This window comes from Chiloscyllium punctatum, chromosome 13 (assembly GCF_047496795.1).
Source record: "Chiloscyllium punctatum isolate Juve2018m chromosome 13, sChiPun1.3, whole genome shotgun sequence".
Classification (NCBI taxonomy): Eukaryota; Metazoa; Chordata; class Chondrichthyes; order Orectolobiformes; family Hemiscylliidae; genus Chiloscyllium; species Chiloscyllium punctatum.
The window spans coordinates 108,322,949-108,349,483 of record NC_092751.1 but is presented as its reverse complement, the minus strand read 5'-3'; the positions used below and the strand labels follow the sequence as shown (position 1 = coordinate 108,349,483).

The window sequence follows — 26,535 nt, the reverse complement described above, 5'->3', positions numbered from 1 at the left end:
ATGGTTTCCATCCAATGTAACTCCACCTTTCATTCTTTAAAGACTGTTTCTAGCTGCTAACCAGTGAACTTCAGTGATTATGTTCTGAGTTATCTTGACGTGGTGGCTGAATGGCACACCAGTATACTGGATTAAACAGTTAGTCACACAGACGTCCCCAATTCTATATTGTGAGGATTTCTCATTTAGAGTCAGCTTTCATTGCTTCCCCAGGCTAATAGCACCTAAACATTTATGCTAACCATTCTTCGTAAAGGCCTACAATGAGGACAACAATGCTATTTGCTTATGTTTTACTCTGCTCATGACAAGAGGGATCGGGCTCCAGTAGCACTGAGCAAGGAGTTAATGAGCCTTCTGAACAGACCACCTTTGCAAGTCTCTCTCATCCGGCACATCTTTGACAGCGTACCTAAATCATAGCATAGCCCAGACAGTGGAGCTCTCGCCTGTCAGCCATGATGCATGGACAGAATTTACTGCAGTGTGCCACAATGCATTGTTACAAAGGAAAAAAGAGGCATAATATTTAATAAATTGTGGAAGTGCTTCAATTATAAAGGTAACACCGATTTCAATATCATTGTTAATGTCAAAGTCTTTAAGGAAAAAAAAGATAATTTGTTTTCAGATGAAAAAGCAAAATGAAGCTCTTCTATCATACAGTCTCTGCTGTTCTTGCCACCGAGAGAGAGGAAGAGATGAGATAATGATGATGTGTTAAAAGGAAGCTGGCTCTAATCCCACAGACAGCTCAAAGATGACAGACAATTCATTCAGCGCAGCTGGAAGGAAATTTCTATTTCCATCAGGGGAAATAGTCAAATGCAGTAAAAGGACGTGAACACAGGAAGTACAGCACAATCTCAAAGGCCATCGGTATTTTATAGGGTTGCTGCCAGGAAATACAAAGTCTTCGTTGTTAAGATTTTGTGTCTTCACTTTGCAAGTGAACACCAAGACAGTGAAACAGTAGCACGTGTGCACTTGCACCTAAGGTTATACTTACAGAAGACATACTGTGAACACACTTGGGATGCGTGAACACACTTGGGTTGCATAAACACTGAACTGCATGTAGGTGTGGTGGCATTTTCACAACAATATGATAACTTTTAAGAAATTGTTTGAATTTCCAATGACTGACGACAGGAACTGGATTTCAAGTTTCAAGACTGACAAACAAACAAAAGGCATCAGTGACTAACATGGTTTCAAGATCAAAAAGTTTGTAAGAAAATTTGTACCTCAGGTGCTTGTTGTTGTGGTTCTGTTCGCCGAGCTGGGAATTTGTGTTGCAGACATTTCATCCCCTGTCTAGGTGACATCCTCAGTGCTTGGGAGCCTCCTGTGAAGCGCTTCTGTGATGTTTCCTCTGGCATTTATAGTGGTTTGTCTCTGCCGCTTCCGGTTGACAGTTCCAGCTGTCTGTTGCAGTGGCCGGTATATTGGGTCCAGGTTTGTTGATAGAATCTGTGGATGTGTGTCATGCCTCTAGGAATTCCCTGGCTGTTCTCTGTTTGGCATGTCCTATAAAAGTAGTGTTGTCCCAGTCAAACTCATGTTGCTTGTCATCTGCGTGTGTGGCTAAGAAGGATAGCTGGTCGTGTCGTTTTGTGGCTAGTTGGTGTTCATGGATACAGATCGTTAGCTGTCTTCCTGTTTGTCCTATGGAGTGTTTTGTGCTGTCCTTACATGGGATTTTGTACACTATGTTGGTTTTGCTCATGCTGGGTATCGGGTCCTTTGTCCTGGTGAGTTGTTGTCAGAGAGTGGCTGTTGTTTTGTGTGCTATTGGGAGTCCTAGTGGTCATAGTAGTTTGGCTGTCAGTTCAGAAATGTTCTTGATGTATGGTAACATGGCTAGTCCTTTGGGTTGTGGCATGTCCTCATTCCGTTGTCTTTCCCTTAGGCATCTGTTGATGAAATTGCGGGGCTATCCGTTTTTGGCGAATACATTGTAGAGGTGTTCGTCTTCCTCTTTTTGCAGTCCTGGTGTACTGCAGTGTGTTGTGGCCCTTTTGAACAATGTCTTGATGCAACTTCCTTTGTGTGTGTTGGGGTGGTTGCTTTCGTAGTTCAGGACTTGGTCTGTGTGTGTGGCTTTCCTGTATACCTTTGTGGTGAATTCTCCGTTCGGTGTTATCTGTACCATCACATTTAGGAATGGGAGTTAGTTGTCCTTTTCTTCCTCTCTAGTGACTCGGATTCCTGTGAGTGTGGCATTGATGATCGTGTGTGTGTTCTCTATTTCTGTGTTTTTAATGATTACAAAGGTGTCATCCACATATCTGACCCAGAGTTTGGGTTGAATTTGTGGTAAGACTGTTTGTTCTAATCTTTGCATTACCGCTTCTGCTATGAGTCCAGAGATGGCTGAGCCCATGGGTGTGCTGTTGATTTGTTCATATATTTGGTTGTTGAATGTGAAGTGTGTTGTGAGGCCCAGGTCCAGTAGTTTGAGTATGCAGTCTTTGTTGATAGGTTCCCTGTCTTGTCATCTGTTCTGTATGTCCAGCAGGTTAGCTATTGTTTCTCTGGCTAGGGTTTTGTCGATAGAGGTGAACAGTGCCGTTACATCACTACTACTATAGGACAAGCCAAACAGAGAACAGCCAGGGAATTCCTAGAAGCATGGTACTCACCCACAGATTCTAATCAACAAACACATCGACCTGGACCCAATATACCAACCACTACAGCAGACAGCTGGAACTGACAACTGGAAGCGGCAGAGACAAACCACTATAAATGCTGGAGGAAACAACACAGAAGCGCTTCACAGGAGGCTCCCAAGCACTGAGGATGTCACCTAGATAGGGGACAAAGTGTTTGCAACACAAATCCCCATCTCGGCGAACAAAACCACTGTATGGTTTCAAGAGGTAACCTTTATATTCTAAACAGCAGAAAAGGTGGCAGCTCTGTGGCTCAGTGGTTAGCACTGCTGCCTCACAGCACCAGGGACCTGGGTTTGATTCCAGCTCTGGGCGACTGCCTGTGTGGAGTTTGCCCATTCTCCCCATGTATGCGTGGGTTTCCTCCAGTTTCCTCCCACAGTCGAAAGATGTGCAGTTCAGGTGAAAAATTGCCCATAGTGTTCAGCAATGTGTAGGTTAGTTACACTAGTCATGGGAAATGTTGACTAATAGGGTAGGGGAATGGGTCTGGGTGGAATACTCTTTGGACGGTTGGTGTGGACCTGTTGACCGAATGGCCTCTCCCACACTGTAGGGATTCTACGATCTGCTATGTCACCTTTAACATGGCCAGAAGTACTATGCCATGACCATACGCTGTGCTGTCTCTTAATTGGACATTTTATTCCTCCTGAACTGGTGCACAGCTATTCTCTGATATCTGCATCTTTGTTTCCTTTTCCCAGCCAGATAGTTTTTAAAGGCAGAAATGACTAATTGAGGGCGATGCTGGAGATTGCTTCCCTTTAGCCTGTTCTAACCAAAGCTTCCAAATATTTTTCAACCCTTATGAACTTGATGTTTTCCATCGGAGCACATTTTTCCATCCACATCCTGCCTGGTGAATCTTTGGATGAGAATTTTCTTTGCTTCCAAAGACTCCCAATGTCTATGTTGATTTATGTTATGCATTTGGAGGATGAGGGCATTGCTGGCCAGGCCGGCATTTATTGCCCATCCCTAATTGCCCAGAGGGCAGTTAAGAGTCAACCACATTGCTGTGGGTCTGGAGTTACATATAGGCCAGACCATGTAAGGACGGCAGTTTTCTTCCCTAAAGGACATGGGTGAACCAGAATTAATTAATCGACGTTGGATTCACTGCGATCATTAGACTCTTAATTACAGATTTTTATTGAATTCAAATTCCATTTGCTGTGGCAGGATTTGAACCAAAGTCCTAGAACATTACCTGGATCCACAATCCAGCGTGAATATCACTAGGCCATCATGTCCCAGAAGTGTACTGATTATCAGGGAGCAGTGGGGTGGAGGTGAGGTGGAACAGATTGACGAGTGAGTGAGCAAGTGGGCTGAGCGAGTGTGTGAGAGAGAGAGAGAGAGAGAGAGAGAGAGAGAGAGAGAGAGAGAGGACAATGTATTTGAGGTGGTTTGGGTAGGTGAATGAGGAGTTGTGTATGGGGGTGATTGCACACACTTGGTTGATTGGATGAGTTTCCCAAGCCATTCACATTCTCAGCTGCTGTGATTATAACAAGGTCAGCCAGGTGGACCTCATGCAGTATGAGTTTCCTGACTGCAGCAGATTAACAGCCCCAGTCAGAGAGCCCAGGCTGAGAGATATAAACAGGAGTGTCAGAAGTTCTGATCACTCAGACAGGTGGCTCTGAGAAAGCTGGAGCAGTGTCAAGTGCTATGCAGTATAAAGAAAGGGGGAACTTGGTGACAGGAGTTATTTCAACACCTACCCATCCCCCAGCCAAAATCTTAATGTACGGAAATGGTACATCCTTTATTTTATATTGAATACATGTGGCAAAGGATTAAATTCAAGGAGAAACACATAAGATGAAAGGAAACCCACTTCTGACCCCACTTTTTTATGAATTTCTCCAAGACAACCTTGGACTGCATCCACATGAGATAAACTAAAAGGTCAGTACCCATTAAACCCAGCTCCTTAGCTCAGCCCTGATCCCCACCCACCTCCTGCTGACCAGGAGTTAGTATCTAGACTTTCTGGCTCTATCGCTGGTTCTGTTGCTTGAAGGGTCTACTTCTGTTCCTAACTCATTTGTATTAACCGAAATAGCAAAAGAAAATTGTATTTGTTAGCTCTGCTGCTAGACATGTTTTAATGGTCTTTATTAATTGCTCATTTAAACTATTGTTTTAGAATTGCTTTCTGAAATTTATGTTTATTCACAACCACCCATCGCCACCAACGCAAACAAGTTGAACAACCCTGATTTAGGACACCTTCTATCAGCAACAAATTCCTCATTCTTACCAAACCCTCTGCTTCCTCTTGTCAAAGACAGGGAGAGACAATGCTACCCAGGCAGAGGTTTTTGAAGCTATGTTATTGATAGCAAGTACAGCATCTGAGCGGACAACCAGATGTGGATTGGACAATGATTGCAGTCTTCTTCAAATTAGGTGTTAGGACAAATCACTATGCTAGCCAAGCAAAGACACTGGGTGGCTGCTGAGACTGAAGCAAAATTGCATGCACTCAGCAAGTGGCAAGCTGACTTGCATTGCTCTTTCTTTCGTACTCCATTGATAACACATTATGTCCTCAGTTCTTATGATCAAAATTGATTCACAGGAGTACTCAGGAAAAAAAAAGCACACTGAACAGAGTTGGGACAAGAATACAGAATTGTTTGATGCCATTTGTGATCAATAAATATGATATTCATGCAATCAATCCATTCAGAGAATTCCAAAAATTATAATAATGCAAGACTTTACTGTGTCTAGGACATATCAGTCCTGCAGAATAATTGAAATGCATGCACAAATCACCAAGCATTAGTTTATCACATGTCACTGAAATTTATTGAAAATAAAACACTTCAAAATTGCTGTACTTGGTATGAAGTAGCAAGTAGAGCAGAAGTTAACACAAAGTGTATGCTGAAAGACAATACATTATTTTCAGATGCAATAGAAGCTAAAGCAGAGAAAAAATTACATTGCTGAAATAAATATTTGTATTCCAATGAAATAATAATTATTTTCTCTCCTCGGATAATTTTTAAGGTGAATTTTTCAAAGATTGGCAATACCTTCCTATAAATGGTGTACAAGAATCAACATGATCTTTCAGTCATAGTGCACTTAGTTTGATGCTGAAAGCTGTGGAATGTAATTCACAGCCAGTAACACCCCTGCTGTGCTCAGCCTCGAAGTTGTACTCCAACACTTTGGACAAAGCTCTGCACATGAATGTTCCCATGCATGAAATTGCATATCGGCCAGGAGTGCTGGCTTTTTTGAAATATTAAAACCGTGCTAAAATTTACATAACCCCAGGAGGTCCATCTGAGCAATTTTTAAAGCTGCTCTGTCACAATGCTGGTTTATGGCCCACAGTGTCAATTCCAAAGACTAAGAGTATGGTGCTTCATCAGTGAACTGAAGCACAAAAAATACTTCATCACATTTTCCAGTAGCATTTCCTACTCTTCATTCTCCCAGGAATGGAACAGAGCAGAAATGAAACTAACTGTAAAATTTATACATGGCTCTTACCCAATGCACAATAGAGTTCAGCTTTATATGACAGCTCCACATTAACAAAAATCGTTTTGAATCCCAGTTTAGTATCCAATTCCAAATTAAGTGAAGAAACCACTGGTTGTCACATTCCCCTGGATCACGGCTCTCATCTTTTGGCCTGTATTACTCCAGTTCTATTTCTCCAACAAAGCCCACACCGTTCTCAGCAAAATCTGAATTTTTCATCCCCACGTCACTGTACCAAGGGAGGCAAGGCCAGTGGTATAGCATTAATGAGTCATTATGTAATAGTAACTAGAATATGTACAGTATAAAAGGAGGCCATTTGTCACATCTTATGTTAATGCTCTGGAACAGCAGCTTACTTGTATACCTCATCTATCTTTGCTCAATAATCCTGCAATATTTTTACTTCAGAAAATTTGTTTTTGATTTCAAACCCAAATGGAAAGCAAGCATGGACCATACTTCTGTACATAAAAATAATTATTATTTATTATAAGTAATTAGATTAGCTCCAGGTAAACAATTATAAATTGTCAGCATATTACACTATAAATTAAAACTCTAATTCCCTTTTAAACAGATGCACATGAAGACAAACAGACAGGGAAACTAGATTATGGGCAGAGAAATACTCCAAATGCAGTTCTCTGGTTTCTGTTCACAGGTTGCTGAGATGAACCTTACACTGGTCGGAATGATGTTTTTCAGTCATCTGTCTCCGGATGCTTCCACTGGATTGCAAGAGACACAAGGTGTTGGGTTCACTTAGAAAATGTCTCTAATTTAAGAGTCACAGCTTGGAATAACTGTTGAAGGAAAAATGGACTGGATTTCTTTAGATTTAGCCTGTGTTTTGGCTGCAGATAACAGAGAGACAGTTCCTGAGCTGGTGAAGATCAAATCACTTCTCTCTGTATCGTGTTGTAAGCCCCAAGCTGTTCAGATACCTGAAAATAATCACACAGTTTTTGGAAGGCAACAGTCTTTGGTGTTTAATAAATGGTCATTAGTCCACCAACCAATCAACCTCTTATTGCCATCCAGCTGCATCTGTGTACAACCTCTTGGCTGTAGTTCATCAATAACCCAAACATGAGTTACCACTTCTTTAAACAGATAGTTTACATGATGCTTGCCATGAATGGCAGGTTACTTGCTTTTCCAAACATTCATAATCCTTTGAAACATTGGCTTTAAAACAGTTCTCTCATTGCAGCCCACAATATTAAAAAGAACAAAAATAAAAATACCCTGCCTTTAGAATGCATCAACATCATTTCCTTCCCCTGTACCAACAGGTAACTATTGGGTCAGCAAGAGACAGCACAAGCTAAGATACTTTGGGTTAGGTCATAGTTAAGGAACTAACATCTAACTTGAAAATCATTCAACAATAGTTAAGTGTCCTTTTTGGAGTGTCAAATGGGATAACATCCATGGCACTGTGTTATTGATTATTACTGGATAAATAATGATAATAATACTGCAGGTAATGCAATTGCAGCTAAATTCTGTATTTTGTATCTATCCTTGTGTAACACTGACTGTTTCCATTGTTCCTTAATGAGGCTGGCTATTGGAAAATTACTAAGTACTGATGAAGGTTGATTTTCTGTTATTTGTTTCATTAAATTGGCTACATATTGAGTACATATGCCATTTTTAAGGCCACATCCTCATCTACTGCCCATTTCCTGGTTGCATAGGAGTTTTTTTTTAAAGTTCTATCAGCATATTAGCTGACCAATGAATTTCAAAAACTTATTTTCTCTTAACAATGGCTGAAGGATGTGCAATACTGATAGAATTCACAATATAAAATACAAGTGGGAGCAGGTTGCCTACCACTGAAGCAGATTGCTGCTATAAAGGCCATATTTATTCTCAAGCAATCTGGAAGTATATTGACAATCATATTTTGCTGGGAACATTACCAGTAAATCAACACCTCTAATAGTGATATTACTGCAAAGCGGGCAATCTATGCTTTAGATAATGGCACTTCATGGAAAGTAGGTGCAACATATAATGCCATTCTTTTTTTTTAATTTAGTATCTATAATAAAACCCTTTTTGAATGTTTCACACTGTTAAGCTTATATATGTTTCTCAAGTATGATTCTAAAAGAGAGAGAGAGATTATTGAGCAGCTGGCAGGGTGAAAAAAATCCGGAAACAAAGTGGTTGAGGAGGAATCAGTACAGCACAGGAAAAGCTTTAAATGGAACCAGCTTTACAGGTGGCATTCAAGATTGTTTGGGTGGCACATTATCCACTTTAATTCACATCAAGTTTCTTTCCAGCCACAAAGGCAGAATTTTATATAGTTTATCGAAGACAACAATGCACATTCTTTCTCCAATAAATTGAGGCAAAGAAAAATTTGGATTTATATCGCAGTTTTCACATCCAACAGACATCTCAAGTACTTTGCAGCTAACTCAGTCATTTTAGAGTGCAGTCACTATAGTAATACAGCAAGTCTGGAGCCAAACTGCACACAAATATCAATCTTGTAATGACCAGATTATTGGTTTATTTTATGATGTTGAGAGAGGAGGAATTTTATATAGTTATTCCATCAGTGACATAGTCAGAACAATGGAGTTATGCAACATCTGCAAATGCCCAGGGAAATATTTGAAATGGGAATGTTTACATGGTCTGTTGCACCAGCGAAGGAAACCTGACTGTATTGTCAAAGGTTTCCATTTGAATGGGGAAAGCAATCAACTGCAGTCATGAAACAACATCATCACATTACTTTCTATTCTCGTGGCAGCCTAAAGACCACACCCATCATATCTTGCCTTATTATCGTGACTTTGTCACAGTCCATGCAACAACTAATTTGACCATCATCTACCCGCACATATTTTCTGTTGTTCAGCTTAGTGTTGCTACTTGTTTCCAATCAGAGTTTCCACTCATAGTCAGAGTATCCCAAGTATTTCTTTTTCTTCCGCTTCCACAAGCATCGGTCTTTGGCTACCACTGGCATTCTTGGCAATATTTCCTTCCTTGTCTCAGCATTGAGTTTTGACCAACTATGTCTCTTTTAAAAATCTTGGCAATGTTGTTCTACAGTACTATCTCGATATGAATGCCTGTTAGTGTAAAGGTTAAAAATGGAAATAAAAGGTTGCTTATTTAACAATCATGTAAATTTCTACATATCCCATGTCTCCTCACTATCCTCATACCAACAGATGCTCTTAAATTTATATTGCTGATTGGCTTTATGCAAACTGCCCCTTTTTTTTTTTACTTAATACACTTAATTTGCCACAGGCATTTCCAAAAATTAACTAGCCTGGAGGCATAGAGTAGTGAATAAACAATATTAAAACTTGAAGAATTCCTGCACATTATCTAAGTATCCACCTAACCATTTGATGAAAAGAATGTTTCAAAAAGAATATGTCTAATAATAAGAAGTGAAGCCACAAAGAGCTTGGCAAAATAGGATTCGAGACTATAAATTGCCATTTGATTACACTGCAACCTAAACGACAGATCAATACCTCTCTCATCACTGAATTCTAGGGTGATCCATCAGGGTTATTGCCTGATCAGTAACTCTATAGAATGCTCCATCCAAGCTTTAAAGGCGATGATACAAAATGGATTATCCTTTTCCAAATTCCAAAAACAAAACAAATTACAGTCCTTGTGATGTATTATTACTTATACAACAGTATGTCAGCTCAATATGGATCATGCATTGGCTTTCCAGGTTAGAATTTTGCAGAAGCTATGATGATTATCTACACACCAGCTCTGGGTGAAACAGGGCATCATTGCACAGAGGGGAATGGAGGGAAACCAGTTTTCTACCACAGGTAATTGCATTTCAGTTACAACCACTGTGTCAAATATTTCAAAGTTCGCAATGTTATCGCAGTTTTAAAAAGTCCATTCAGTTATTCCTTTACAGGATATGGACATCATTGTTGGGCCAGTATTTATTAGACATCTTAAATGGCCCTCAGTAAAGTAACTGAGGAGCTACCATCTTGAACTGTTGCAGTTCAAGGGGTGTAGGGATAACCACAAGCTGTTAGGGGATGGAGTTCCAGGATTTTGACAGAACAATAATGAAGGAACAACAGTTTAGTTCCAAGTGAGGATGGTGTGTGCTTGGAGGGGAACTTGCAGGTGAAGAAGCCTTGGTGTGTTGCTGCAGGGCACCATGTAGTTGGGACATGATCCTGTGAAGGTACATTGGTGGTGGAGGGGGTCATCAAGCAAGTTGTTTTGTCATGGACAGTGTCAAGCTTCTGGGTGTTTTTGGAACTGCGCTCATTCAGGCAAATGGGGAGTATTCAGTTATGCCCTTGACTTGTGTCTTGTAGGTGGCAGACAATCATTTGGAGAGCCAAGAGGCCATAAACCTTTGGACACATGGGCCAAGATGTCCCCTGAGACAGTGAGACCCCAAGTGAGATTTGATTCCTTTTCTTTTCTTCTATGCCTCATTAAGCTGTTCAGAGATATTAAAAGCATGAATTAACTTAATGAGCAGAATGTTGCCATTTTAAAGGATTTACAGCAAGTTTGTCCGTTGCCCAGACAGTGCCCAGTTTGTTGTAATTAACTTTGCAAGCATTTTGCCTCATACTTGAAAAGCTGACTTGAAAAATAATGCTAAAATTTGTTTGATGGCCCTCCCTTTGCACAACAATAACATTACAGCAGGAACTTCTCAATCTGTACCATTTATGCTTGGCCCAGGTCTCCTGGAAAGACAAGAGAAGCAAGGGTTCCAACAAACCACAACTACCTCCCCCTTATGCTTGGTGAGACATCAATCAGTCTCAGATGTATTTTACCACAAAACTGAACTCAACAAAACATTGGTAATTGTAGGCTACAGCTGTAGTATTGTGTGCAATTCTGGAATCCACACTACAGGACAAATGTGATTGCACTGGAGTGAGTGCAAAGGAGATTTATCACAATGTTACCAGGGCTAGAAAGTTTCAGTTATGAAGAGAGATCGGACAGACTAGGGTATTTACTTCAGAGCAGAGGAGACTGAGGGGTACATGATTGAGACATTTAAAATTATGAGGGGCATAGACAGGGAAGGCAGAAAGAAACATTTCCCCTTGATGAAGTGATCAATGATCTGGAGGCATGGATTTAAGGTGATAGACATAGGGTTTAGAGATGTGAAGAAAAACTTTTTCAGCCAGAGTGTGGGGGAATCTGAAACTCTGCCTGTAAGGGTGGTCAAGGGCAGTAACCTTCATTACACTGAAGATGTATTTAATGTATTTAATGTGCACTTGCAATGCCAAGGTATATAAAGCTATGGAGAAGGTGAGGACTGCAGATCAGAAAGGTGTGGTGATGGAACACCACAGCTGGTCAGCCGGAATCTGAGGAGCAAGCATAAGCTCTTCATCGGGAATGTGGGGGAGGCCCAAGGGGGCTGAGAGATAAATGGGAGGGGGATGGGGCTGGAGGGAAGGTAGCTCGGAATGTGATAGGCAGATGGAGGTGGGGGGGGGGGGGGGGGGGGGGGGGTTGATTGTGATATCTTGGAGCAGAGGGTGGGGAGTGGATAGGTGGGGAAGAAGATGGACAGATAGGACAGTTCATATGGGCGATGCTGAGTTGGATAAGCTGGGGTGAGGGGCTATGGGCCAAGTGCCAGGAAAGGGGATTAGAATTGTGATTGGATTGTTTTTGTCCGGCACAAACATATTGGACCGTTTTCTGTACTTTAGATTTCTAAAACTTATACAGGTTAGCCCATTTCCAGTACAAATTTGCTTTAAGCTGTTAGTTTAAACACTGTTGAGTAATATTGTACCCACTGTTGGATGAGAAACAACTGTTTGAAAGCAAGTCTATTTCCTGAAACAATGAACCTATAGATACAATCGTTGAGATTCAAAAATGAACATGGGCTTAAAACTAACTCAAAAATAAAACTGACTCCAAGGAGCCCATTGCATATGGCCCTGTATTTGTTGTTTATTTCACAAATTACAACGCCCAATACTGGAACGAAAAACTGCAGACATTGCAAGTTAGTGAAAAAACAAACATGTTGAAAACAGCTACAGGCCAGTCAAATATCAATGGCAACAACGGGTTATGTAAACCCTAACTCGCAAAAATGTTATACAGCAACAAAGAAATGTTCCTGACCTTGTTAAAAATAATGAGTATAATCTAGTCTAGATCCATCAGAATACATAAAAACAAAAATAATGTTTGTATACATTCAAGTACTAAATGATGCTCCAATACTTATTAAGATCATGGTGAATCTAATCCAACTTCACTTATCTACATTATTACGATGATCCTTGATTCTCTTAGGGCCCAAACAATTGTCAATCCTGAGTATGCTCAATAGCTGAGCATCTACAATCCTTTGTACCACCTGAGCCAAGGGACTTCTCCTCATTTCAAATAGTAACACTCAAGGGAAATGGCTTTTCAGCAATTACACAGGAACACAGAACATGGGAACATTGGAACATTTGGCCCTTTAAGCTTAATCAGCCATTTGATAAAATCATAGTTTATCCGACATTGGTCTCAAGTCCACATTTCTATCTGCTTCTCTTAACCCTGGATCCCTCCTTGATCGAAAGTGTACCTAATTGAACCTTGATTACATTCAATGATCCAACCTCCACTGTTTGCTGGGTAAGAAATTTTCAAAGTTTAAGGACCCCCTGAAAGAAATTTCTTGTCTCCATCTTAAAGGAGAGACCTCTCGTTCTTAAACTGTGCCCCGAGTTCTTGTTTCTCCCTGAAGGAGACACATACTTTCTGCACTCACCCTGCCAAACACCTTATATATCACTTTCATCCTTCCAAACTTCACTGGATACAGGCCCAACCTGTTCAACCTGCCCTCAAAGAAAAGTCGCTCATCCCAGGAATAGGCCAGTTAAAGGTTTGCTGAACTGCTAAGATAATTACCTCCTTTTCAAATAAGGAGAACAAACTGTACACACAGCCCATTGATATGGTCTCACCACGAACGTTTACAGCGACTATAAAATTAGATCATCAAACATTGCAGCGCAGTACAGGCCCTTCAGCCCTCAATGTTGCGCCAACCTGTGGAACCAATCTGAAGCCTATCTATCCTACACTATTCCATTTTCATTCATATGTTTATCCAATGACCATTTAAATGCCCTTAAAGTTGGCAAGTCTACAACTGTTCCACAACACACTACTCTGAATAAAGAAACTACTTCTGACATCCGTCCTTTATCTATCACTCCTCAATTTAAAGCCATGTTCCCTTGTGGTAGCCATCACCATCTGAGGAAAAAGGCTCTCACTGCCCATCCTATCTAAGCCTCTAATTCTATCTGATATGCCTCAATTAAGTCACCTCTCAACTTTTTTCTCGCTAATGAAAACAGCCTTAAGTCTCTCAGCTTTTCCTCATAAGACCTTCCCTCCATACCACCCAACATCCGAGTTAATCTCCTATGAACCCTTTCCAAAACTTCCACATCCTTCCTATAATGCAGTGACCAGAAATGTACGCAATACTCCAAGTACGGCCATACCAGAGTTTTGTACAGCTGCAGCATGACCTCATAGCCCGAAACTCAATCCCTCTACCAATAAAAGTTAACACACCATATGCCTTCTTAACCACCCTATCAACCTGGGTGGCAACTTTCAGGGATTTATGTACATGCACACAGAGATCTCTCTGCTCATCTACACCACCAAGAATCGTACCATTAGCCCAGTACACTTTATTCCTGTTGCTCCTTCCAAAATGAATCACCTCACATTTTTCCACATTAAGCTCCATTTGCTACCTCTCAGCCCAACTCTGCACCTTTCTATGTCCCTCTGTAACCTGCAACATTCTTCAGCACTATCCATAACTCCACCAACTCCATATCATCTGAAAATTTACTAACCTATCCTTATATGCCCTCATCCAGGTCATTTATAAAAATGGCAAACAGCAGTGAACCCAAACCAGATCCTTGCGGTACCCCACTAGTAACTGAACTCCAGGATGAACATTTCCCAACAACCACCAGGCTCTGTCTTCTTTCAGCTAGCCAATTTCTGATCCAAACCACTAAATCACCCTCAATCCAGTGTCTCTGTATTTTGTGCAAGAGCCTACCGTGGGGAACCTTATCAAACGCCTTACTGAAATCCATATACACCACATCAACCGCTTTACCCCCATCCACCTGTTTGGTCACCTTCTCAAAAGAATTCAATAAGGTTTGTGAGGCACGACCTACCCTTCACAAAACCGTGTTGACTATCCCTAATCAACTTATTCCTCTCTAGATGATGATAAATCCCATCTCTTATAACCTTTTCCAACCCTTTACCCACAACCGAAGTAAGGCTCACTGGTCTATAATTACCAGGTTGTCTCTACTCCCCTTCTTGAACAAGGGAACAACATTTGTTATCCTTCAGTCTTCTGGCACTATTCCTATACACAATGACGCCAAAATCAAAGCCAAAGGCTTTGCAATCTCCTCCCCAGCTTCCCAGAGAATCCTTGGATAAATCCAGCCCAGAGGACTTCCCTATTTTCACATCTCTATTTATCAAAATTCTCTACTTTGATCTTTTAACTATAGAATCATAGAATCCCTACACAGTGTGAAATCAGGTCATTTGGCCGACTGAGTCCACCCAACCCTCCAAACAGCATCCCACCCAGACCCAACCTCCATTCCTCTGAGATTACACCCTCTCATCCTAGAATCTCCCACAAGGGGAGACAATCTCTCTAATCTACCTTGTCAAGTCTGCCAAGAATCTTATATGGTTTCAATAACATTCACTTCATTCCTCTAAACTCCAGTAGATATAGGCCCAACCTATACAATCTCTCCTAATAAGAAAATCTCTGCATACCCAAGATCAACCTAATGAGTCTTCACTGAACTGCCTCCAATGTCAATGTGTCTTTCCTTAGGGAAGGAACCCAAAACTCTTCAGAGTATTCCAAGTGTGATCTGATTAGTGCCCTTGTGTAGTTTTAACAAAACTTCCCTATATTTACCCGCCATTTCCTTGAAATAAAGGCCAACATTCCATTTGCCTTCTCGATTATCTGAATTTCTATGCTAGCATTTTTTTGTGATGTATGCAAAAGGACTTCCAAATCCCAGTGTTGTACCTTTCTTCAGTTAAATGTGTTATGGACCAGGCCAGCCACCCCCATCTGCACCCCCCCCCCCCACCTTGAAACATTTCAAAAAGGATGCCCTAACTTTTCTAATTGTTGGTGGGGTTGGGTGAATATTCCAGGAATGATGCAACTGGCCCAACCACACCGTTTTAAACAAAACAGACTTTATTTACAGACTACCAAATGAAACATGAACAAAAGAGAAGCAAATTTAGAATTACTTAACCTATCTGAAAACCCAATCAGCTCTATCGCATCTTAATGATTCTGTTCCAAATACTTGCAACATTCTCATAAACATTCCCTTGGCAAACAAAAGGTAAAATCAAACACAGGTTTTTACAGGAGAGATGTCAGCGAGAGAGAGTCAGCCAGAAAACCTCTGTTGAATCCAGGAATCTTTTCCTCCCAACAGTTTTCTTTGACCAGTAGCTCCAAACTGATTACCTGCTAAAACCAAACCAAACCCTGAACTGGCAGAATTGGCCACTCCTCCTTCATTGTACAAGACTTAAAAGCCTTCTCAATTAGGTATTTCCAGACATATCATAACCTCTGCCTTTACAACTCCTTTTGAAAAAAAAACAAGGACAACAAAACCTTGAACATAGCCTTGTTAAAGGAGCAGCATCATCACAAATAACATTGCTTTTCACCAATGACAATTAGAAAATATTAATTGCTAACTTACAACTCTATAACTTCTTAGATTCTCCATCTTTCACAGGCAGACAGACACACAAAGGTAGGCAGAAAATGGATGGGTAAGGATGCTAAAAGAAAAAGAAAATCAGGGAAGCAGTTCTGTAGAACCAGTCGGGACTATGGGAGTTAATTAATCGTTTCTTTTGGTTACTTCCATTTCATTTCATTTTCATCTTTGCTGTTAACACAAGGTTGTTTACACACAGATGCTCTTTCATTCACTGATTTGGAATTAGTCTTTTCACTGACTTTAAAGACATGTTATTCCTCCTTTAACAAGGGATTGCAGAGAAAAGTGAGTGAAAGACAACTTGCTGTTATTGGAGACTCAGTCCTGCAAACCGGTGGAAGAGACAGATTTTTTTAGTACTTTTTCTTTGCAAATTGGATGGTTTTTCTGCTGCACTGGTCTCACATAAGCCATGATCCCCTGGTGAGAAGCCAATCAACACAATTGTCCCTTAGTTCAGAACCCACTGACTCAGTGGGTGCCTACTTTTGCTCTCAATGTTCCAAGGAAAAGCAACATTGTGCCCCACTAAACAAGATTTTCAAAATGCAGCCATCACTTTGCACAGACAACTTGGTTTAGAATCGTATCTTTTAGAGCACAGTTCAAACAGAAGGAAATATAAAGTTATGTTTTTAACATTTTCATTCCAGGAATCAATCTAACAGTTCTATACCCTACTGTCCTATTCTCTTGTGATGAACATGAGCTCATCCTTTCTAAGGCCAGGAGATCAAAACGATACATAATATTCTAAGTCTGGGCACACCGATGCTTCATAAAACTGCAGCAAGATTTCCTTCCTCTGACAATCCAACTACCATTTAATAAGAGATAACATGCAATTTATATTAATAATAAATACAATCCTAACTTTTACTGGGACGCACAGGTCAATTTATCTCAATATATAATTACCAGATTAAATTAAATGCATAGTTTAAACATAAAGGGTGGGATGCTGCATAGGTTAGAAGCATTAGCACCAAGTAGGTCTGAAAAATCGCTAAATCAGAAGGATTGTTCTGACAGTATATCCTAGCATAAGCTTATTTTCATTTAAGTGAATTCAAAATCTGATCTGTGGAGGAATTATTCTTTATATCCTAATCTTAGTTTCTCCAGTCACGCAGAAGAGAGGCTTTTTGCCGGCTGCCGCCTGTAGAGAAACCTTTTATCTAAATACTAGCGGGAACAAGGATCAGGTTTAACATTAGCACTGCACTGTACCGATGGGACACAATGGTAGACCATTTTTTAATGTTATCTACAGATCCCTGGTGGACCCTATCTAGAAAGAATCTGTCATCCATTTATTTACTTGGGGATTGCAACAGCCTTTACCACAAGTTTATAATGCCTCTATTATCTTCAGAAACAATTCTCATTTCTTGCTAACATATTACAAATTCACCTCTGGCTGCAGAGTTTCTTAATGGCCAAGGTATATCTCACAAAACGTGTTCAATAGCTTCCTTAAAATGCAATCATGCAATGCATAATTTTAATTAAAAATGTCCAGATAATACGGCGGTTTGAGTAAAATCCTCAATAAAACTAAACTACACTAAGCAGTGTAGGGGATCTTACTTCCAGTAACATCCAAAAGAAAAACAATTTTAAAACACATTTCATCCTTAAACCATCATTTTGAATCTAAATTCATCAAAGTTAGGTTTGAAAAGCATGTCCATGAGTAGTGGAGAGAGACACCACCCTTTGGAAAATTTCATTTTATTTAATTTTCCTTATACAGAAAAGGTTTCCATTTGCTTTTGAGTCCAGAGCAAGGAGGCCTGAATATAACTGATTGGAAGATTTTATTTCTACAGTGGTATATATGTGGAATTTGATGTCATGTGGAGTGGTTGATGTCCAAAGCAAAAGCAGATTTAAGAGGAAGCTTGCTGCATGCATGACGATGAAAGGAAGAGAGTCAAGGTTGAAGAGGTAATTAGAGTGGGAGGAGGAACATGTGGAGTACAACAGCAATGTGGATTAGTTGGATCAATTGGCCTGTTCCAATGCTGTGGATTCTACTTAATTCCATCAGGCTGGTACCTAGCTTTATACTTGAGCTGAGTGAAAAAGGTAGCAGCAGTGGAGAGTAAACAATGCTACAGTCATGGAATAAATATATACTTGGTCTCCTGAAAATAACCATTTTGTTTTGTTTCAAATCACACTTTGGACAGCAATTTTCAGAGCTGTTACAGCTCATTTATTGAAGAACACCATTATTATTTTACAATATCAGTCTATTTAGTCCACAAGCACATTTTACATTTGCAAAAATGCATGTTAATGTCATGTCCCTGCAATAATACAAAGAACAAAATATGCCTTGCTCCAGGATAGATAGCTATACTTCTGCACGAGTTAATCAGAGACGTTCGAATACATCCTACAGTTGATCTATTACTGGACATTTTGCTTTGTTATAAATCCGGGTTAATTCTCAGCAGTAAAAAGAAATTAGTTCCAAAATTATGACAGCACCTTTCCAACTGCATTCAATGTACCACACTGCAAGAAATTAACAAGGGCATCATCAGGTCGAAGTCCAACATGTCTCTGCATTGGTAAACCTACCACATAATGCTATCACCGTTCATCATTGTGATGTTGGCATGAGAAACCTTTCCACCATTAGCAATGACGGTACAAATTTTGCTGCAGGCAACACTCTGACTTTGCAGCTTTGACATACAATATTTCCTCTATCAGCTGCATGCATAAACTGCGCGCGCGTGCACACACAAACTGGCAAAAACCTCAGTTTTGTTTGTTCCACTTTTTCCTCTACACTCTACCCTCTGCAATGTATATACTTTCTGCTTTCTCTTCAGTTATTTGTCTAAGACCACATATCATCGAAATCCAAGAACAAAAAATTTGATCAGTCCTCTTCTGGGCAGGCCAGCTCATCAACGTTTCCGTTCCTATTGTCTCAAGGAGCCCAACTGTTAAGTTTCAATGTGATGTGCCTTTGGCAAATGTAGGTATATCATTGTCCCCTTTTCCAAGGATCCTATTTAAATTGAATAATTCACTTATTAAATTCTGTAGTCTGATGTTCATTATTCACTGCAATCTGCATTTCACCTTCGCAATAAATGACACAATTCAGCTTCTTTCTAAAACAAGTAATTGCTAATAAAGATGCAAAATTATTTTGCAAATTGAGAATGCAGTTCTATTTTAAACACAAAGGTATTGTCCTATCAAATAAATCATGTGCTAATTCAGTACTGATAAGCTTAGCTAATGTGAAAATCAAGTTTTAAAGGCTTATTTCAAATGGGTTGCCATCATAAATGAAAATTTATAATGTAAAGCCCTGAAGTACAACACAAATAATTCCATTCAAGATTGTACTTGTGTTTCATAGATTAGATCTTCCCAAGATGACAAGCTGCATTTCCCTTCCTCATTAGTTGTCAAAAATACTAGTTTCATGGGAATCTGGGAATTGGGATGGCTGGGAGCAAAGGAGATACTACTCGCTAGCACATTATGGCTAATGAGCCACAGCAACACCTTGACTCCATTTTTGCCTAACACAACACATTTTTGGTCAATAAATTATTCCCTACTGCTATGAATTAAAATAAGTAATTGATACGCAAAACTCATGATGCACTTGCAATGTTTTTGCAAAATATCCCACACGATATTTTGCTAGAAAGATCCTAGTTCATACACATCAGTGAACATTTACAATATACTAGAACATACACTACCATACACCAGTAAAAACCAAAAGAACTGGGAATGCTGTAAATCAGAAACAAAAACAGAGGTTGCTGGGAAAACCCAGTAGGTCAGGCAGCATCTGTGAAGAGAGAGCAGCACCAATATATTGGGTCCAGTGTCTACTGACACATGGCATCGAAGATCACCCAACAAGAATAGCAAATGGTAACAGCTGCCAGAGGATGCATCGTACTTGAGTAATGTGTCAACATTTTCAGAAGGAGACAGTTGGCATATGGGTGACAGTGGTTGAGGGGGAATGGAAAAACTGGAAGGGGAAAAAGGGTCAGAAAGCATCAAAAATAAATAGAGAGCGCGAGCTTCTATCCCAGTGGTACTGCTTATACATACCCTCAGCTCTGATTTCAGCATTCTTATTCTAGTTTAAAGTCAATTCCTTTTTCTTCTACTGTTACTGCTCTGATCCAGCCCCATCTGTGACTGAGTGTTGGCTCATGTCCACAACATTAAGAATAAAGACCACTAAGTAAACATAAGTTGGTCATTACACAAATACAATTTTTTTTTAAATCTGAAAAGAATTTTGTTTTTCCAAAAATAAAAACGACAAGGATGATAATTTTCTTCACACCAGAACACTGAGGCTTTCTGTGACATAGTCCTTTGAGTATGGGTTTTTTCCAACTTCCTAGAACTAGCATCAAGAATTACACACATACTGCCATTGAAGAAATGCGACCTCGGTTTTAACACTGTACCCAGAATTTATAAAATTTGCTTATCAAATATCTTTGGTGCAAAGTGATTGTTAAACAATTTGGAAATAAAAGATAAGATGACGGCACAGGGGAGACCAGATGGCACTCTGCAACATGAGGCCCTTTCAAATGAATCTAACCAAAGGTTTCATTTTGCATTCAGTTTATGCCATCCCAAGAATTAATTGCACCAGAGCACAACAATGAAAATCAGTGGAAACATTATTTCTAGAGTGACACTGCCTCCCAATGGTAAAACAAAATGAAGTTCTAATTAGAAATGCTTTTCATTATAATTCTAATTTTTGGAATTAATGTCAAATATAATATCTACACATATTTGCCCCAACCCATCCTCACCTCCATTACCTTATCATAATCATTAGATAGAGGTCTCAGCTTTTACATCTACAGGATGCAAATCAGAGAATGCAATCAAAAGTTTACATTGCCAAGCTGCTTAATCCTGTTGTTGCCAAATCCTCCCACGAGTCTCTCAACACGTGACACAGACACCGTACATGACATTATTATGCTTTCATAAAGGTCAACCAGCTCACTCAGTGCTGTGCATTTCAATCAAATCTAAGAAGCATTAACAAGCTATCTGTTCAGGAAGCTGGAATAAAGAACAAAAGGTTGCCAAGGATCACATGCTCGAACACAAAATGCTGCAGAATGAAATAGAAAAAGTCAAGAAGAAGTCAATATTTGGGTCCGTGTCTGATCAGAAATTGTATTTCACTTTCCACAGATCAGCCAGCTGTGAAATGTTTGTCACAATACAGTGAAAACATGATCCGTTACGATGGTATAGAAGGTAATCGACTCCAAATGAATGGATTACACAAAGTTCCACAGTGGAACTAGCAGCACACATTTTTATTCACAGCATTTCCTTATTCTGAGCATATTTTATGGCATAGAGTGTTTATAAAGTAAAAGGGCTCTCCAGCTCACCACCTTCCTATCCACCCATCCCCAAGCTCACAAGTAGTTGAATGCTGACATTGGCAACCTGTCCACGATATATCAATAAAAATGAAGGGTTAATTGAGCTCGTTAAAACTCAACTAATCCCAACTTCACATTTCCACTCTATTATATGGTTAGTGTGGGCAAGATAGCAGAAGTGGAAATACCATTTTATTGAAATCAAGTTCCTTTTAAAAGTGCAGGAAGAAAGGGAGAGTGTTCTTTACACATTGAGGGAAACCCTCCACCTTTCTGCTCCCCCCATCCCAGAAGATTGGATCATCACCATGCTCTTACACAGACATCAGAACCCAACCTGCAACTCTTACTAACCACCCCTTAGACTATCCCCCTCTCCAAGGTCACCGAATCCTCTGCTGACAGCCCCAACCCCAGATTTTACTAACTGAACTCAAACTCCACCAGCTGCCATCTTGCATTTGGCCAGCATTAGGCTGCTCTGAATTATGGGGCTAGTGACATCACCACAATGCCATCATCTCCCTGAATCATAAACTACTGCCTACTTCAAGGCAGTTTTGAATAATTCTATTCCCCATTAAAAAGGAGTGAGCATATTTCCTGATATTAGACCCACTCTACATTGAGTTAGAATGCTCCAATTCCAAAATAATTGCCCCTCGAACCTGACCTAAGCAATATCACAGAGATAGACGACTCCATACTCATTTGAATTAATCTGAAGTTTCGTCTTTCATTATCCTACCTGGAAGATCATTCTAAGTACTGATCACTTTTGTGTGAAAGACCTTTTCCCAATATCCTAAATTCACCAATATCTACCTATGTCCTGGAAATGGTCTTTGACAGTTTTACTCGAAGGAATTCGGATTAAAAATCCTGCCATATCTAATTTAATATTTTACATCCACTTTGCTAACAATAAATACTTAAACAGAAAACCTAGGAATATTCAGCATGAGCTAGCATTTATAAAGAAAAAATAATCAATGTGTCAAACCTGAAGCTCTTCCTCAAGGCTAGGAAAAAGTATATATTAAAAAGAACACACAGAGAAAATAAAAGGGAATGAAATAATGTAAAGGAAGGAGCTAATCCTGCATTTCTGTAGTGATTTACATGACTACCAAACATCAACATTCAAGAACACTGTGGAAGACAACTGAGTCACAAAAATCAATAGCTCCATTTGTTTTAAAAATGGGATAGTTGTGCACTGAAAATGTCATTTTTACTGGCAATTAACTAATGCAAAAATCAGGAAACCGAAGAGAAGCTTTAAAGCTGATAAAACTGATTACAAAGTTCTCAATAAAAAGTGCATGCTAGAGATTAATATTGCACAATATCATCTTGGCTTTTCAATTTCACAACAGCAAAAACTATCACATTAGTGTGCAACAGAAGAAATTATCAAAACAGGTGATTAACTCCAACAAATTCTTCACTCCTTGTGTTTGTTCTATTATGTTGGCAGTATGTCAAATTCTTTCAAGTTCCTCATTCCCAATTACAGAGGAACCTCAATTATCCGAAGGACACGGGCAGGCAATATTTCGCTCGGTTGATTGAATTCCAGATAATTAAATGCTAGATGACGTGGTTTAGCCGAGCATCGGGACCTTGTGATCTTACCAGGTAATCCAATATCCAATAATCCAACCGGATAATCGAGGTTCCTGTGTAATTCTCAGCATTTTAAATGCATTAGCTTGTTAAAACCTCGTGCCGATATTTAATATTCTTCTAATTTCAAGACAATGGTATTTGAAGCTTGAGACAACAGTCACTGCAAAACAGCTTATTTCAAGCAAAGATAATCATTCATCCTAAGGTCACCCACCTAGGAAAAAGATGAATCATTAATACTGGTGTAATTCCTGGATGATAGGCAGACAAGCAAATTAATGGAAAATACGATGAATTCAAGGAGAGAAAACAGCTCCAAAGTTTTTATCCTTGATACACCTACTTTCACTTTAATTCAACTGCCCTGTATGCACAAAAATCATGAAACAGATTGTCAATGATATTGTTAAGAAAAGGACTGCTGTCTTGTCTCTGCATTGAGAATATTACAAGAAATAATTAAAATCTAACATTAAGTATTGGGAACACCACATATTGAAGATATCATGTGTTTTATTTTCACCTTAAAAAAATGAGATAGTTGACAAGTTTATGGCAAAAAAGGACAAGAATTCTTGCATCATGAAACTTTCTGTTTTCAACAGAAGCTGACAAAAAGCAAGTTTAGCATTCAAACTTAACAGTCATCACATATCTTCTTCATAATCAACAGAAACAACAGATATTACTCCTGAGAGAAGGATATTGAAATATAAACTTTCCCCTCAGGTGGGTTACTCACAGGATCTATTGAAATTTAAATGTAAATCTTTACTCACCCAGCTTGCAAGGAGCATCCTCAGGCAGATCAACATCCAACATGAGATCATCTTCATCCAGATCACCTGATTCCAGGTTATTCAAAATATCCTGCAGGAAATTAGCAAAGACAGAAGCTCAAAAATGTGCGCAAGAGGGATGTTTGTTTTCCCCTTGTTAAAGCAGAAGTACTGAGTTTTCATTCCTAAGTTCAAATGTCACCCCCATTATTCAAACTTGTGGTCACAAAATATTCCAGAACTGTAATGTAACTAACAGATTCCATGTTGAAAACTTTAAAAATAACCTGTCCTCAACTGGATTTTGTTTTAATTGCTTTCAAGCACATTTCCTTGCTTATTATGTTACTCATGATTCAAACCATGATGTTCCAATTTCATAGATTAATAGAGAGGAAAGAGGCAAGGAACACATTAACAAAAACAAACTGCAAATGACAAGCAGGAACTTATCTCATTGTTGATGATAAGAATAAACACAAATGCCAAATAGTAGAATTTAAAAAGTTACTTCTTTTCCTTTTTCAAAGAAGAGAAAACTTTACTGGTGAATAAAAAAACTGGGCTCTGAGGCCTTTTGGCCAATAGCAGTCAGGGCAAAAGGATGTGAACAGTGCATTGTTGTCACTAAAAACACAATCCAATGTCCTTTCTCATGTTCCCCATTTGCATTGATAACTATCTTTCACAACAAAGCAACGAACAATCTTCTGAGTCCTTCACCTTATTGAGGCCCTCATTTTGCTTCAGAGCTCTCTCAGGGACATCAAACAACTTTTGAGGGATATGTTTTCAAGAGTTTATGAAAAACATCCCACGTGAGCCAAAGGATGGGGAACAAGAACGATTGAGCTGAATTTCAAAGGAAGTATTTCTCGGCTAAACTAAAGCATCTAATCCGACAAAAGGAAGAACTGACCTCAGTGTGTAGCACTAGAGAGACTCGACAATCAATCCAATGTGATATAAAAATAAAGCCCTGAATTCATTTGATAGAGGATTCAGTGTGCCAGTGAATGAAAAGCTAGAAAATATACTACAGAAACTGCAACTACTAAAGTTAAATCTCATACTCACTGCTCCTGTAATATACTTTTTTGAGCGAAACACATTGTCACAGAAAATTTCCTAAGCTATGAAATGAAACCAACAAGTTCTTAATTATTATTGGATTAAATGCTGGAACATAAATATAGAATTCACTCATTCTGTTTTTCATAAGTGATTATCAGTGAGGTATAGAGGGAGAAACAAAAGCAAATGCTAGAAACATGAATTATAAAAAGATCGCAAGGAGGTGTTTTTTCCACATCAAAAAGATCTAACATTTTACATTTCACTTTACCTTGCCTTCCACAATGCAGATATTGAGGGACCTAAGAGCATTTCCAGCATTGTTGGTAATAGGATAGGTTTGTTATTTAATGTTCTGAACAGAGCTTTAAGCAACACTCTCATATGGAAATTGAGATGCGCTGAACAATCTATCAGGATAATAAATCACATGATTTCAGGCAATGACTTGCTTCAGTGCCACTCTTATAATCAACCATTAGGTCTGACTTTTTAAAAAAACTTTTACTCATTCATGATACAGTTATCACTGGCCAGATCAGCATTTATTTGCCATTCTTAATTGCCCTTCATAGATGTGATGAGGCACCTCTTGAACAGAACTGGGTAACTTGCTCAGTCATTTCAGAAGGCTGTTAAGAATTGACTATGATTTGGAGATGCGGTTTTGGACTGGGGTGTACAAAGTTAAAAATCACAACACCAGATTGTAGTCCAACAGGTTTAATTGGAAGCTCTAACTTTTTGAGCACTGCTCCTTCATCAGGCAATTGTGGAAAACCTGGTGAACGAACAGTGCTCAGAAAGCTAGTGCTTCCAAATAAACCTGTTGGACTATAACCTGGTGTTGTGTGATTTTTAACCAAGAATCAACTACATTGCTGTGCGACTGGGATCATTTGTAGTCCTGATTTCTGAACAGAAGATTTTTTCCCTAATGAACCAAACAGGCTTGACAATAATCTGGTTGTTTCATGGTCACACTTACTGAGACCAGTTATGAGAGAGTGGGGGTTTGGTACAGTATATGACACTGGCAGCAATTTTGGACAATCTGGAAGTAAAGGGTGGTGGATTGGAAGCCAATCAGAAAAAAAATGGAATAGGGCAAAACAAAAGGTGCAAAGACATAGAAGTGAAGTCTTCAGCCAGTAAGCAATGGCACAAAGGTAGAATCAGAGTCTTTATAATGGGGGTGAGGTCAGAAGCTCAATTTGACGACAAATGTTACAAACTTATAAATTCATCTGACATTTCAGTGAAATAAATCATAATGGTGGATCAGTTCAAGCATCATTATCTAGAGAAGAAAGTCAATCCATCAGCTTGTTTCAATGGCTTAAGAGAATATTGAAGATTGCCTCTCTCTCTTCAAACAACAGTACCCTGGCCAAAGTTCCTAATAGATCACACCATTAAAAAGAGACTAATTGGTTGTCCATCTCAGTTCTGTTTACAGAAATTTCCTCCATGCAGATTAGCTGCCACTTTTGCTGACATAATAGCCAATTCAATTCCAAGTAATGGTTTGTGTATTAAGTGCTTT

At 39.3% G+C, this 26,535-nt stretch overlaps 1 protein-coding gene across 4 annotated transcripts in view; it reads right to left on the bottom strand.

Moving 5' to 3' along the window:
* The window catches only part of ccser2a (coiled-coil serine-rich protein 2a), a 616,376-nt gene that overhangs the window by 439,323 nt on the left and 150,518 nt on the right, over positions 1-26,535 (bottom strand). For all 4 annotated transcript variants that reach the window (XM_072583583.1, XM_072583585.1, XM_072583586.1 and 1 more), the window contains one exon: positions 23,916-24,006. In XM_072583583.1, coding sequence (XP_072439684.1) covers positions 23,916-24,006 — 91 coding nt within the window. The remainder of the gene's footprint in view (positions 1-23,915; positions 24,007-26,535) is intronic.